Source organism: Oncorhynchus tshawytscha, linkage group LG33 (assembly GCF_018296145.1).
Source record: "Oncorhynchus tshawytscha isolate Ot180627B linkage group LG33, Otsh_v2.0, whole genome shotgun sequence".
NCBI lineage: Eukaryota > Metazoa > Chordata > Actinopteri > Salmoniformes > Salmonidae > Oncorhynchus > Oncorhynchus tshawytscha.
In genome coordinates, this window is record NC_056461.1 from 879,101 (window position 1) to 895,822 (window position 16,722).

Below are 16,722 nucleotides of genomic sequence, written 5' to 3' on the forward strand. Positions count from 1 at the left end.
ACGTGGCAAATAAACTTTGATTTGAATCAAGGCACCCTCTCCGAAAAGGTTAATTGACCCACAGTCCCACACGGTGACATGCAAATGAGTGAAACCGATTGCACAAATGACACCATTCTGGAATTTATATATTTTTTTTGTGTGGGCGCCCCATGCCGCCCCTGGCAAAATACCGCCCCTGGCAAAATACCGCCCCTGGCAAAATACCGCCCTGGGTGGCTGCCCATGTTGCCTATGTCTAACTCCGCCACTTCCAACAAGTGATATGTTTCAGCAATATTGGATTTTTTTGTATTAACAGCAATGATTATTGACTATACTCCATGGATGGAACGTAAAGTCGCAGAAAATAAAGGTTGTGTTGGCAGCTGCAGAGAGGTATTTGGGTGTGCGAGACTTGACATTAGAAGGAAGTGTTACAGTGTGTTTAGCAGTGATGTCCCATCCTTTCAGGCTGTTGGCCTGAAGTAGGACTAAATACATTTAAATTGTGGAGTGGGGTATTTATTATTATATCATTTTATTTTTTGTGAGTGTAGTGTTATATGGTAGGGTATTTGTTGTATTATATATATTTTTGTAACTAATTAAGCAAAGTATAAGGGAGTTATACTCCAGTCTAGTAGATGGCGGTAATGCAACATTTATTGGATGCCAACTGCCGTTAAGCCTCATCGATGAAGAAAACGTCGATCAGAGCGGCCATTATACAGTGAGTTTCCTTTGTAGGGGGCGACAGGGAACTAACAGTGCCGTCCCACACGGTGTATACGTGGGACATACAAATACCAGGAAGATTAACTAGCTTTGTATTGAGGATATCGGTACCGACAATAATCAGTGATTAGCTCGTTGATGATAGAGAGCTGCGCATCGTTAAGTTAGCTACAACGCCACCCATAGTTCCGGTTGACGTTATTTCATTACTTCACCATATCCACCAGTTAGCTAAAAGACGATAAAGTCTTTACGATGGAATTAGACCAATGGGTCGAGCAACTGAATGAATGCAAGCAACTATCGGAGAATCAAGTGAGAACGCTCTGCGAAAAGGTAAGGACATCCAACTGAGTGCGTTTCTTCAACGCTAGCTTCTCACCGATAACTAGCGGACAATTTGTATGTCAGATAGCTCTCCCTGCCGAGGCTGCAATCCAAACACAAAGACACACCCTACCCCCTCAGCCCTCAAAGGAAGTGGACACTTCTGATGACGTTTCATGACGTCTGACGAGTATACAGTTGCAGGGCGAGGGAGGAGTGATTTTTAAATGGACCGCCCTTGCCCGGAAATGTGTCACTAGTTCATCCCGCGACGGTTGTGTTTTCAGCCACCGGTGGTGCTTTATATGCGCTACAGTCAATTATGAGTGCATGTCTACTTATATTAGCTATTATTTATTAATAATTATTATTATTAATATATGCCTACTGTATGATAGCTAGCAAATTAATTAGCTAACTAACGATAGCCTGCCTATCTGAAACTTCAGAAGGAAAATTTCCAAAAGATAACAAAAAAAAACATATTTGCTTTTTACGAGATGTGTTTGTGTAGTCATGTGCATTAGTAGCACAATTTCTAAATATTTGCATTTGTTTTTACTTACAATTTGTATGTAGACTCCTCTATTAATGTTGTTTTAAAGTTTTGTCAGGCTTTTCTTAGCGGTTGTGCAATTGTCACAAATTGTATTATGGGGGATTTCAGGCCCCGGAGTGAACATAATTGTACACTTGCAAACTCAACTAAAAACGTGGGCTGTGGAGCTTAAGTTGCAAACCTCCCTTGCTTGGCTAATCATTTGTACCGCCCTCCAAGATGGTGATGGGGATTCCCCCAAGGGAATAAGTCAAGGGTAAGTGGACGAGGGTATGTCTTTTATGAGTTTGAACCGCAGCCTGAATCTGTAATATCTACATGTTTCAAGCAGACCACAATAGTCCCTGTACTCAAGAAAGTGAAGGTAACCTGCCTAACCTCTTTCTAAAAAATTATCAGCTGAAATTGTTGCAACCTCTGTTACTAGCCTGTTCAACCTCTTTTGTATTGTCTGAGATCCCCAAAGATTGGAATGCTGCCGCGGTCATCCCCCTCTTCAAAGGGGGATACGCTCTAGACCCAAACTGCTACAGACCTATATCTATCCTTCCCTGCCTTTCTAAGGTCTTCAAAAGCCAAGTTAACAAACAGATCACTGACCAGTTCGAATCCCACTGTACCTTCTCCGCTATGCAATATGGTTTCCGAGCTGGTCATGGGTGCACCTCAGCCACGCTCTAGGTCTTAAACGATATCATAACCGCCATCGATAAGAGACAATACTGTGCAGCTGTATTCATCGACCTGGCCAAGGCTTTCGACTCTATCAATCACCACATTCTTATCTGCAGACTCAACATTCTTGGTTTCTCAAATGACTGCCTCGTCTGGTTCACCAACTACTTCTCTGATAGAGTTCAGTGTGTCAAATCGGAGGGCCTGTTGTCCGGACCCCTGGCGGTCTCTGGGCGTGCCACAGTGTTCAATTCTCGGGCTGACTCTTTTCTCTATATACATCAAATGATGTCGCTCTTGCTGCTGGTGATTCTCTGATCCACCTCTACGCAGACGACACCATTCTGTATACTTCTGGCCATTCTTTGGACACTGTGTTAACTAACTTCCAGACGAAGTTGGCAGTGGCCTCCAACTGCTCTTAAATGCAAATAAAACTAAATGCATGCTCTTTAACCAATCGCTGCCTGCACCTTCCCACCTGTCCAGCATCACTACTCTGGACGGTTCTGACTTAGAATATGTTGACAACTACAAATAACTAGGTGTCTGGTTAGAGTGTAAACTCTCCTTCCAGACTCATATTAAGCATCTCCGATCCAAAATTAAATCTAGAATTGACTTCCTATTTCGCAACAAAGCATCCTTCACTCATGCTGACAAACATACCCTCGTAAAACTGACTATCCTACTGATCTTTGACTTCGGTGATGCCATTTACAAAATAGCCTCCAACACTCTACTCAGACTGCATCCAATTTGCTTTCACAGTGCCATCCATTTTGTCACAACTCCATATACTACCCTTCACTGCGACCTGTATGCTCTCGTTGGCTGGCCCTCGCTTCGTATTTGTCGCCAAAACCTCTGGCTCCAGGTCATCTACAAGTCTTTGCTAGGTAAAGCCCCGCCCTATCTCAGCTTACTGGTCACCATAGCAGCACACACCCGTAGCACATGCTCCAGCAGGTATATTTCACTGGTCGCCCCCAAAGCCAATTCTTCCTTTGACTGCCTCTCCTTCCAGTTCTCTGCTGCCAATGACTGGAACGAATTGCAAAAATCACTGTTTGGAGACTCATATCTCCCTCACTAACTAAGCACCAGCTGTCAGAGCAGCTCACAGATCACTGCACCTGTACATAGCCCATCTGTAAATAGCCCATCCAACTATGTCATCCCCATACTGTTATTTTTTTTCTTCTTTTCTCCTTTGCACCCCAGTATCTCTACTTGCACATTCATCACTCCAGTTTTTAAATTGTAATTATTTCGCCACTATGGCCTTTTTATTGTCTTACCTCCCTTATCTTACCTCATTTGCACACGCTGTACATAGACCTTTTTTTCTATTGTGATATTGACTATTTGTTTGTTTATCCCATGTGTAACTCTGTCTTGTGTCGCACTGCTTTTCTTTATCTTGGCCAGGTCACAGTTGTATATGAGAACTTGTTCTCAACTAGCTTACCTGCTTCAATAAAGGTGAAATAAAATGTTTTTAAAAATAATGACTACCGCCCCTAGCACTCACGTCGTTAGCTAAGAACTTGGCTCACATCAACACCATCATCCCTCAAACCCTTGCCTAGACCCACTCCAATTTGCACCCCTCCCCCCCCAGAATGCTGTTCAAATCAAACCAAACTTTGTCACATCCACCAAATACAACATGTGTAGACCTTACTGTGAAATGCTTACTTACAAGCCTTTAACCAACAGTGCAGTTCAAGGAAGAGTTACCAAAATATTTACCAAATAAACTAAAGTAACAATAAAATAACAATCAGGCTTTATACAGGTGTACCGGTACCGAGTCAATGTGCAGGGATTCATTGACTACAGCTCAGCGTTCGACACCATAGTGCCCACAAAGCTCATCACTATGCTAAGGACCCTGGGACTAAATACCTCCCTCTGCAACTGGATCCTGGACTTCCTGACGGGCTGCCCCTAGGTGGTACGAGTTGGCAACCACATCTGCCACGCTGATCCTCAATGCGGGGGTGCGTGCTTAGTTCCCTCCTGTACTCCCTGTTTACCCAAGACTGTGTGGCCAAGCACGACTCAAACACCATCATGTTTGCTGACAACACAGGTAGGCCTGATCATCGACAATGATGAGACAGCCTATAGGGAGGAAGTCCGAGACCTGGCAGTGTGGTGACCGGACAATAACCTCTCCCTCAACGTGAACAAGACAAAGGAGCTGGACTACAGGAAAAGGAGGGCTTAACACGCCCCCATTCACATCAACGGGGCTGAAGTGGAGCGGGTCGAGAGTTTCAAACTCCTTGGTGTCCCCATCACCAACAAACTATCATGGTCCAAAAACACCAAGACAGTCGTGAAGAGGGCACGACAACACCTATTCCCCCTCAGGAGACTGAAAAGATTTGGCATGGGTCCCCAGATCCTAAAACGTTCTACAGCGGCACCGCTGAGAGCATCCTCACTGCCTGGTATGGCAACGGCTCGGTATCCAACCTTAAAATGCTACAGAGGGCAGTGCGTACGGCCCAGTACATCGCTGGGATCAACCTTCCTGCCATCCAGGACCTATATACTAGGCGGCGTCAGAGGAAGGCCCCAAATTATTTAAAAATGTTTACCCTGCTGCTACTCGCTGTTTATTATATATGCATAGTCACCTTACCCCTACCTACTAACCTGTACCCCCGCACATTGAATCGGTACCGGTACCCCCTATATATATAGCCTCATTATTATTATTATTATTTTTGTGTTACGTTTATTTTTTTGTGTTTATTTTGTAAATATTTTCTTAACCAACAATGCAGTTCAAGAATGAGTTAAGGGCTTGTAAGGTCTGTAGACCTTACCTTTTCATGGTATTTGGCACATACGATTTCATAACTATGGGTGTGTGTTCGTAAATTCAATCTGGAGTGCGCTCTGGTCGTTTGTAAATTCATCAGTTATTCTGCGCTCCGGCACACTCAGATGAGAGCGCTCTGAAATCTAAGTATATTTTTTAATACATTTTTTATGTAACCTTTTATTTAACTAGGCAAGTCCGTAAAAAAAATCGTATTCTTACCCCGGCCAAACCTGGACGACACTGGGCCAATTGTGACCAATCACGACCGAGATACAGCCTACAAGACAGAGTGAATTTATGAACGCACTCTATGTTTCCATTACTGGGCGTTACAGGTTTAGTTTAGCTATCCAAAATGCCAACATAGTATCGCCCAGAGCAGGTTAGTTTAGCTATCCAAAATGCCAACATAGTATCGCCCAGAGCAGGTTAGTTTAGCTATCCAAAATGCCAACATAGTATCGCCCAGAGCAGGTTAGTTTAATAATCTGTTTATATTCTCGATTTGGGGGAAAAATGTATCTTATAAACATCCGTGTCCAGTTGCAGGTGATTCTACAAAAAACAGAGAACTCTTATATTAAATCCATATTTTGTATAGTTTAGAGTGAGAAATGCATCTTCCATGTTGTGCAGATCTTTGTTTTGGGCGAACTGTGTGGCACTGTCGTCCACTTCTACACGTGTCTGCGTTACATAAAACGACTCGTTTTGCTGTGAAATGCTAGATGTGCGGCAGCTAAGATGGCAAGTTGCCCGAGGTGCCTCCTCACGCAGTGCAAATAGGGTGACCACATTTAAAATACCCAAATGCGGATAACAGGGTGATTTTGTGGGACATTCATGGAACAGTGTATCCAACATGAATACATTTTTTGGGCACAAGTTCTTGAAATTTTCCACGTTGACTGACCTTCATGTCTTAAAGTAATGATGGACTGTCATTTCTCTTTGCTTTTTTGAGCTGTTCTTGCCATAATATGGACTTGGTCTTTTACCAAATAGGGCTATTTTCTGTTTACCACCTCTACCTTGTCACAAAATAACTGATTTGCTCCAATGCATTAAGAAGGAAATAAATTCCACAAATGAACTTTTAACAAGGAACACCTGTTAATTGAAATGCATTCCAGGTGACTACCTCATGAAGCTGCTTGAGATAATGCCTTGACAGCTTTGCACAGTATTGGCAAAGGGTGGCTACTTTGAAGAATATTAAATATATTTTGATTTGTTGAACACTTTTTTGGGGGGTTGCATGATTCCATATGTGTTATTTTCATAGTTTTGATGTCTTCACTGTTCAACAATGTAGAAAATATTTGTAATTATTTTATTTTTGTTAAACCTTGAATGAGTAGGTGTGTCAACTTTTGGCTGGTACTGTACATATTCAAAAATGTATCAAAACAATATTCAGAAATTAATTCCAAACCCACACAAAGTAGGCCATTGGATTGGCAAAGATTCTTACTTCTGTTAGTGTAAAAATGCAAATGACTATTCAGACAATTTCAAAATATAAAAAAAACCTCTCCCAACACAATTTAGTAGAGACCAGGCCTGACACAAAATATAGAAATAGTACTTTGACAACAATTTAGAGAATGCAACAAGTATTAGATAAACACAACTGTTCAGAGACTAATTTTAAACATAGACATTTCTGATAAGATTTGTAGTAAAAATGAATGTCACGCAAGTGTTTGCATTTAGTCAACAACATGTCATGGAAGTTGCTGAAGCGTGTTGCTCATGGACAGAACAACAGATTTTTACCTTGTCAGCTTGTGGATTAGATCCAGCAGCCTTTCGGTTACTGGCCCAATCCTCCTACCCGCCAGGCTACCTGCATCCCATGTTAGGCTAGCTTAAGACTTTTTTTGTTGCCTATTTCACACGGGTCACTTTAGTGTTTGCATTTAGCCTACAACGTGTCATGGAACTTCTGGAAGCACGGCCCCATCCATCAAAGGGGCACAGAACACGTAGCGCACCCAATGGAGGTTTCTACACATCTCCCACTTTTTGCCCTGCTTCCATTCTGGATGCACACAGCACACCCTCTCTTGCGCCCTTTAAACTTCACCAGGGAGTGGCTGCTTTCAAATTATGAGAAACAACTCTGTCTACACCCCCTGGTGCCACATTCTTGGCTTCCCGCTTCCTGCCACTATATCCATCACAAAGCGAATGCGAATCACGAAGCTGCATTTTGAATGCCTTCAGGGACATGCACCTGTGGTTTCTGGGAAGAAGCCTTTGCAGGGTCCCCCACACAATGTAAGCATGATAATAGCAATTTTGAGCATCCCCCCCAAAACACTTACTTCCACTATTTCCTGGCTGTGCGTCCAACATTATAGTAGCTCCTGAACTGGTTGATGGTCAACCCCAACCATTTTCTTTCTTGTTGTAATCCAGGACCAGCTCTGTAACACAGAACTGAATGTTGTTCCTGTATTTTGATACTGGTTTTAGGGTGTCATTCTCTGAGCTATTAGAACATAGAAAGTACACCTCATTTGTCCCTCCCGCAGCACACCATAACATTATCCACAGACCATTTTAGAATCTGACCTCTGTGGAGCTTGCCCTCCATAATGGCCTTGGGAATTCTTCCTATTGTGCCTTACTGTGCCACAATAGTATGTGTTAGTGCCAAGAAAATCTCTCACCAGGGGTTTGAGGGAAAATAAGATGTCATCATAGACCTGGTGATCTGACGAGAGAGAGCCCCACATGAGCTCTATGACAACTAAGGCTAAGCCAAGCTCTGTTGCTTCATCCCCCTGATCTGTGTACACACTGAAAGTAAGGCAGTAGCCAGTCAAGGAGTCACACCATATTTTTATCCCCCACTTTTTTTGTGGCATTTACTGCTTTCACAGTAGCCTACCGTTGGTAGATGACGTAGTAGTTGAAGTAGTTTGGGGAAATTCTCTTGCAGTTTTCTGATAAAAAGCCTGACTTTGTAATTTCTGTCACATTGGCTGAATTTGGATCGAAGAAGTACATGTATTTACTAGGGATGCACCAATATGTCATTTTGGCCGATACTGATATTTTCCTTGCCAAAAAAACGGTACCGATAACCGATATTTAAATAATTGTGGCCTTTTTAAGTATTATAGTACAGTTAAATAGTTGAAACACACACTGACCAAAAGGTTATTTTGTTGCCATCTACGTATGTCCCCATTTCCAGTAAAACCTATTTCTTTCACTTACTTGCTGTTTTGTTCATTTGTTCAGTCTCAACCAGGATTTCATCATACCTGTCAAGCAGTGAAGTTTCAGCTCTGTCAGTCCGTGGCCTCTCTTCCTCAGTCCCACTGTCACTGTGTCTGTTTCCATCTTGTCCAGCTGTATCTAATATTTCACATAAACCCTGTTTCTTGTCTGCATCGAAGTAGCAGTCCTTGTACCTAGCATTGAGCATGGTGGTGACACAGTGGAGGCTCAGAGAGAATGCCACCGAATCGCTTGTTCGGTACTTTTGTAAGTTTAACCCCACGGTCTGTGTCGGCAGTTTTGTTGAGCATGCGTTTCAATGCCATGACAGGGCATCACGTCTGCTGCAGGCGCAGTTGATAAGCTTATTTCTCCAGTCAGTTATTTGAATGGAGCTAGGAGTGTGTTCATGTTTCAAACATGTTCTCAAATGCCATTGAAATGGCAGCAGCGGTATGAGACCCAGCACAGTCTTGTGCTTTCCTCAGTACTAAATCCTCGTCGACCCACTGTACTGTCAGACTCCGCATGTTCATGGGGCTGACATCGCTGGTCCAAATGTCAGTTGTGAAGCTAATAGCAGTGACGCCCATAACAAGTAGCTCATGGATGTGCTTTTCAATAATAATAATGTGTAACTCCGCCAGGGCAAAAAAAAAAATTCAAATGACTGCTTGACTTTAACTTGTTTAGTTGTTGGAAGTGTGCACTTAGTATTTTTCAGCTTTTGTTCTGTGTAGCGCTGTATTTTTTTGTGGCATCGTTACGTCATCTACCTACTTTTATATAGGTATGCACGTCAGCTTTGACATCGGTTTTGCACATCAGAGTTAGTTAGACTAGACATCTGGCCGCTATTGGCATTTTTAGCTAATATTGGCCGATTGGATGTGTCTGCATCCGCCTATGTCACACTTCCATATCTGCGTTGAAAGGTGACAGAGTTAGAGCGTTGTTTGTCAGACCATGAGACATCTTGAAAATCGGTCTTCTCACAAAATCGTCTGGATCGTCGGAACGGTATGGATTACAAACACATCTATGGAAAGATGAGACTCAAAACGATGGCGCTCTACAACAAGCGTCTTAGGACTTGTCTGAAGTCGGTACAGCCGATCTGCCAACTTCCGTCTGCTGCGTCCAAACAGTTTGGGCTACACACTAGTATGATCCCTCTGTGGAAAGGTGAGACTCTCACGTACATGTTTTTCTCTAGGACGCCCACAGGCCTCACAAGACTGGTCTGAAGGTCCCCTGTACTGGAAGTATAAATGTAGACTGTTTAATGCCAAAAATAAGTGGTTACATACATGTATTTTTTTTTAAATACAAGGAAAGCAAATGTTTCCTGATCTTGTATCTCTCAAATATAGGACAGACACTTCAGAAGGACATACCTATGGAATTTTTTGGTGTGGGCTAATAGCAGTAAGGTCAAATAAAATTTACATGAAGTATCCCTGCAAAAAATATTTTAAGGGGTCGTAAAATTCTAAATCAAATAGAAAAATCATCCTTAGTATAACCTTCTTTAAACAATTCCATGTAGCTTAGTAAAACCCCCCCTCCTCCCCCTGCTTAGATGGGGCGTTGACTCTTATGGGTTAAACACCATATTTGGTGGGAAAAAACAGACTCTTACTGCTTTCAAAAAACACTTCAAAACCTCATGCCAATGTCACTTTAGGCCCAGGCTGGGTTGTGCAAGGAATGGTGAGACACAGGGCAGACACAACAGGCTGGGCTGTTGCTCCCCATAGATGCTCCTCCTCTCTACTCCCCTCTCCTTCCACTCGTCCTCTCTGACGGATGGATGATCAGACAGGATAGAGCACACAAAGACGTTCATGGATGACCAGCAGGGTCCAATTATAACCGTAAAAGCTGTATAGTCAACACAGGGCTGTTACGGTAACCGTATTACTGTCACACCAGCGTTCACGAATCATGACCGCAGTCAAATTCCACGTGACCGTTTAGTTACAGTAACTGGGCTTCTCCAAGCTGATGCTGCTGATGCTCATGAGTAGCCAACCAAACTTGCTAACTACTTGGTACTCAGCACTCTATTGTCCCTCTAGTTACTCTGACATCAATGCAAATGTTATCGAAAATCAGAGCCCATATGCTCATGTTGCGCAATATTTCTATAGGCTATGCAATTGTTTGAGAACTGAGTGATGACCTCTATTAAAAAGAGGTACCATCAGCTTTCTATAGGCTCGGCCTACTATATTTATTTATCATTTCCTAATATTAAGCACATTGCTTTGCTTTACAACAGGAGTAAAGCCTACCTGGTTGGTATGAAAATGAACCACAGGAAAACGCATCCTCCATTTGCTGTTTAAGTGCATATGACAAGTCTTTTTTTTCCCACCCGGCCACTGTTTCTAGACAGGTGCATGATAATGGTCCATTCTAAATCAAAACTAAATTCACACACATTATTTAGTATTAGTGATGCACCGATATGATATTTTTGGCCAATACCGATATCGGGTATTTTCCTTGCCAAAAAAAAAGGGTACCAATAACTAGAGCTGGGCGATATGGCCAAAATCTCATGTCCCGATATAGGTCATTTCATATCCCGATAACGATACATATCATGATATAGCACATTTTCTGTCAATGTATTAAATGACCACGTGTAAAGGCCTATTTCTTATTACATTGTTGATAATGCTCAACAAATAAAAGGTACTTTTATTTAGAACCTTTGCAAATTTTCAATTAAGCATGTAATACAATATGAATGTATAAAAGGTAACTATAGTTGTAAAGAATATAAATATAGTCCTAAAATATATATTTAGCGGCTTGCCTGTTTTGCATGTTTTTTTGGCATTAATACGTGTCACATCAATTTGCATTTGGTACCTTGGGTCGAGTGTTAGCACCAACTCACGAAACCCCTGTTTCTTGACCGTGTAAATTGGGGCCATGTCTTTGCAGATGTAAGTTGTAACGGCAGCTGTTATCTCCTTCCAACTTCGTGAGTCTTTGACATATGGTGTGACGAGGGCAAAAGCCTCTTGCAACGTCTGAGTCGGGGGTTTGTTTTGAGCACTCGACCGTAGACTCTCTCCGTACTGTTTCACATGATACTTGCGTAGGTGGTAAAAGAGGTTCGTGGCGTTTGAGCCTGTTGTCGGGACTGGCCTGCAGCATATTTTGCAGAGGACGGTTTTCTGGTCCGTCAGACTTTTCATACCCAAACCACATCCATGTGACCGAAGTAGCACCTCTTAGGTACAAGCTCTGTGTCACATTCACTCTCCTCCATGTTTGTTTGTGTTGCAAATTTCCTTCCACACAATACGTGTGGAAGAACACAGAGCGTTGTCCAATTGACAAAAAATATTGCTGAACTGGATCAGGCAGTGCACAGCAGGGCAGTGCATGGTTGACATTGAGTAAATTGTCAAGACTCCTATTTGATATAGGCCATTTCAATGAATATGTTATATTTACACAAAGAGAGAGAACAATACAGACAGAGCTAAGAGTCTCACCAAAGCAAAGGAAAATATCCAGTCAGAAAACACTTTTCTCGCTCTCTCTCTCTCTCAGATGATCTGGGCCAATAGCAGAAGTCTATTTTTATAGTGGACACTCCAGTGTCTTATTGTTATACAAGCCAAAATGCTATATTTTCTCTCCATACGATACACAGCATAAACAGTTGAAGTCGGAAGTTTGGGGTCATTAAAACTCGTTTTTCAACCACTCCACAGATTTCTTGTTAAAAACAATCTAAACATAGAATTGACTGAAATCGTACATCTATGCATTCCCCCCAAAATGCGGTGCATTCTTCACATCTCAAATAGTGTGAGCTATACAGCAATTGGAATACTGAATGATTTCATAAATACAGCAATACAAATGTGCATGCAACCTTGAAAAACATATTAGTCATACTGTGACATTCTCCTTGGGTATAATCAGGAATCGTGGCCAATATCTAATGTTATGAATATACATTGCTGTCATGTGTTGAGATAATGAAGATCACCAAATGCAGTGGTTGAGATATTACCTTCAGATTACGTTGCCTTAATGTTTTGGGAAGGTCATGACATTATCAATCCATTTCGTGGGGGTTGGTCGTGGTTACGTAACGTGTTTGCTGGCTATTTGGCAAAGGAAACATTTCTGGTTGGTCTCGGAATGTAAAACCGTTAGGAAGGGAAATTTTTAAAACGGGATTAAGTGAAGTAGCAGCAAATATGTTGAATGAGCAACTAATGAGCAAGTTTGTCAAAATCCTTTAGGTTTATAACTTTCTTGCCTGGCGACTCACCCTGAAATTAATTCCGCTGCTCAATCGATCGCTACATGCATTCATTGTGGAAAGAAACATCAGTTGGCCGACGCGATGTGGATGGGTAGCCAGGCAAATATCTTTCAGCCTAATATGTATTTTTACTTAGTTTTGTAGCTCTTTTTTAGAAGCATGCTTTTTGTAATTAATTGTCTTCACCAAGTTTACCTGGAATTTAGCCCGAAAGGATTTGACAAATGTACAAACTACATCTCCAGGCCAGTCATTTGATTGTTTGACCTCAATCAGTTTCATGGAATATGCATTTAGATCTTGAATTACTGTGTTTGTGAACGAATTAGAGCAGGTGTTAACTATTAGCCTTGTATTTTTTGAGGACTATTCAGCTTCAGCTAACCACCCTAAAATCTTGTTAGAAATGAACAGTAACATTATAGGTCTACTATGCTCTGATATTATATTCTGTTATGTAAAATACAAATTAATCATTGTGATCTTGCAACTTTACTAAACAAGCACCATTGTGAGAAGTGATGAATTTTATATTTATTCCAATAATAAGTGTTGAGTGACTATTAGGCATAGGTAACAGATCTTGATGCAATGATGTTAACCCTATCAGTCCTGAGACCCCAGCAAAAATCTGCTTTTAATGTATCTGCATGTCCAGCCCTCACATTTAGCTTACAATTAAGTGTTTTACCATTTTCTTTTCAGGACCGTAGAAGTAGAACACAAAACAATTTGACATAAACAGTTACATTCATGAGTTTTATTGACAAATGTCAACAACAAAAAGTCTGCCAAAGCAAAAACCTGATTAAATATAAATGTTTATGAATTCTGTAAGTACAGAAATTGTTTGCTCACTGGGAAATGAATATACTGGTCGGTGACAACTGCGTGGCGTTTGGGACAGCAACTATGTGAGCTTATTACTGTATTATAGACTAGAGGTCGACCGATTTTATGATTTTTCAACGCCGAGGACCAAAAAAAGCTGATACTGATTAATCGCCCTTTTTTGTTGTTGTAATAATGACAATTATATAATATAATATAATACTGAAAGGACACTTATTTTAACATAATACATCAATAAAATCAATTTAGCCTCAAATAAATAATGAAATATGTTTTTAATTTGGTTTAAATAAGGCAAAAACAAAGTTTTGAAGAAGAAAGTAAAAGTGCAATATGTGCCATGTAAGAAAGCTAACATTTCAGTTCCTTGCTCAGAATATGAGAACATATGAAAGCTGGTGGTTCCTTTTAACATGAGTCTTCAATATTCCCCGTTAAGTTTTAGGTTGTAGTTATTATAGGAATTATGACGTTAACTATTTCTCTCTATACCATTTGTATTTCATATACCTTTGATTATTGGATGTTCTTATAGGCACTATAGTATTGCCAGTGTAACAGTATAGCTTCCGTCCCTCTCCTCGCCCCTACCTGGGCTCGAACCAGGGACACATCGACAACAGCCACCCTCAAAGCATCGTTACCCATCGCTCCACAAAAGCCGCGGCCCTTGCAGAGCAAGGGGAATAACTACTTCAAGGTCTCAGAGCGAGTGACGTCACCAATGGAAAGCTAGTACCGCGCACCCCGCTAACTAGCTATCCATTTCACATCGGTTACACCAGCCTAATCTCGGGAGTTGATAGGCTTGAAGTCAAACAGCTCAATGCTTGAAGCACAGTGAAGAGCTGCTGGTAAATGCACGAAAGTGCTATTTGAATGAATGCTTATTAGCCTGCTGCTGCCCACCACTGCTCAGTTAGACTGCTCTATCAAATAGTTTCCGGTTTTGACCATATTAATTACCTAAACCTAATGACCTATCATTTTGAAAACAAAACGTTTATTCTTTCAGTGAAATACGGAACCGTTCCGTATTTTATCTAACGGGTGGCATCCCTAAGTCTAAATATTGCTGGTACATTGCACAACCTTCAATGTTATGTCATAATTATGTCCAATTCTGGCAAATTAATTACGGTCTTTGTAAGGAAGAAATGGTCTTCACACAGTTCACAACGAGCCAGACGGCCCAAACTGCTGCATATACTCTGACTCTGTTTGCACGAACACAAGAGAAGTGACACCCTTTCCCTAGTTAAAAGAAATTAATGTTAGCAAGGAAATATTAACTAAATATGCAGGTTTACAAATATATACTTGTGTATATGCAATGCAGGACAGGCTAGATAAACTGGTAATATCATCAATCATGTGTAGTTAACTAGTGATTATGTTAAGATTGATAGTTTTTTATAAGATAAGTTTTATGCTAGCTAGCAACTTACCTTGGCTTCTTGCTGTACTCGCGTAACAGGTAGTCAGCTTGCCACGCAATCTCCTCGTGGAGTGCAATGTAATCGCCCACAATCGGTGTCCAAAAATGCAGATTACTGATTAAGAGAACTTGAAATCGGCCCTGATTAATCTGTCGACCTCTATTATAGACACCATGTCCTGGGATTTCCAATGATCTACTTCAATCCAGCCCGCAAATTTATATATTATTTTTATGCATTAAATATTATATTTGAGTTACGATTTTGAGAGGGGGTATAGGAAATGGGTATGTTCCTTGATACAGTTGGTAAAGCTGACGACTTCTCCGAATTGAGGCTGACTGGCTGGGCGACTTAGCTTTCGGTGCGAACATATTGGGGCATCTGAACGATCTGAATGTGAAACTGCAGGGAAATTGTGTTTTTGTGCATGAATGGTATTCCAATGTGGAAGCATTCAAGGCCAAACTTATGTTGTTATCTAGACAAATGAACAGCCGGTCTCACTCATTTTCCAACATTGCCTGCACTGAACGCGCCCACATTGCAGTGCCGGACTGAGACATACAGTAGCACTTTAATCGACCTGCATGCTGAGTTTTCCCCCCGCTTCACCAAGATAGAGACCTGAGCTGGAGCTTGTATCTTTCGACAGTGAGAAAGCACCACCAGCCACACACCACAATTGGAGCTCATTGACATCCAACGTGACAGTGCTTTGAAGGAGAAGTACAAAACAGCAACAATAGACCAGTTCTATGGCTCACTGAATGAAACAAAGTTTCCAAACGTTAAAAAGCGCACACACAAAGGACGTTTGTTTTATTGGGGTCCCCTTATGTGTGTTGTTCTCAGTCATGAATTACAATCCCGTCATAGGTCAAATTTAACAAATGACCACTTGTCAGCTGTTCAAAGAATCTCTACATCAAAGATGACACCAGACTTTGATGCCCTTGCCAAGAGAGGTGACCAGACCCATTGTTCACATTTAAGACTTAAATAACCGTGACTGGGGTAGGCAAGAATTATGCCTTTTCATGGTGATTGTTATGCAGTGAGAATTCGGGCTCCAGTTCGGACTCAACAGACGTTTTTGTATAAAAGCCCCAGTCTCACAAACTGCACTTGCTCAGCCCCCGTTAATCATGCAGACTAATGTTTGGTATCTACGGATGCAGAAGAAATGGACAAATCCAAGTGTACTACTATTTAAAGTCTGTAGCTCAAACACACCTTGTTTAAAAGTGGTTGGAAGTCCAAAATGCTCCAGCCATACGGTGGGACTCATTGGGTTAAAGAAGTTGAACAAGCTTGTGGTGCTGAAGGATAGCTCTGCACATTCGACCAGTTCAGGAACAAACAACAATATGCCTATGACTACGTGATATAGCTATTTATAGGCTATAGCCTAATATAAATGTAAATATCATTGCACTGTTTGCGAGGACAACTTTATTGCGAGTAGGCATTTCATTGTATTGTGTAGCTTCAAACTTGACCACATAGTTACAAAACAGTGCTTTCGGAAAGTATTCAGACTCCTTGACTTATTCCACATTTTGTTACATTTACAGCCTTATTCTAAAATGTATTACATTGTTTGTTTTCATCAATCCACACAAAATATCCCATAATGACAAGACAAAAACAACTTTTTAGATTTCTTTGCAAAAAAAACCTGAATTGACATTTTACATGAGGATTCGGAATATTTACTCAGTACTTTGTTGAAGCACATTTGGCAGTGATTACAGCCTCAAGTCTTCTTGGG

General features: G+C 41.3%; 1 protein-coding gene across 1 annotated transcript in view; it reads left to right on the top strand.

The window, feature by feature from the left end:
- The first annotated feature begins 690 nt into the window (after positions 1-690).
- The window catches only part of LOC112247251 (serine/threonine-protein phosphatase 2A catalytic subunit beta isoform), a 28,147-nt gene continuing 12,115 nt past the window's right edge, over positions 691-16,722 (top strand). The window contains exon 1 of the mRNA XM_024415962.2: positions 691-1,053. Coding sequence (XP_024271730.1) covers positions 973-1,053 — 81 coding nt within the window. The 5' untranslated portion in view covers positions 691-972. The remainder of the gene's footprint in view (positions 1,054-16,722) is intronic.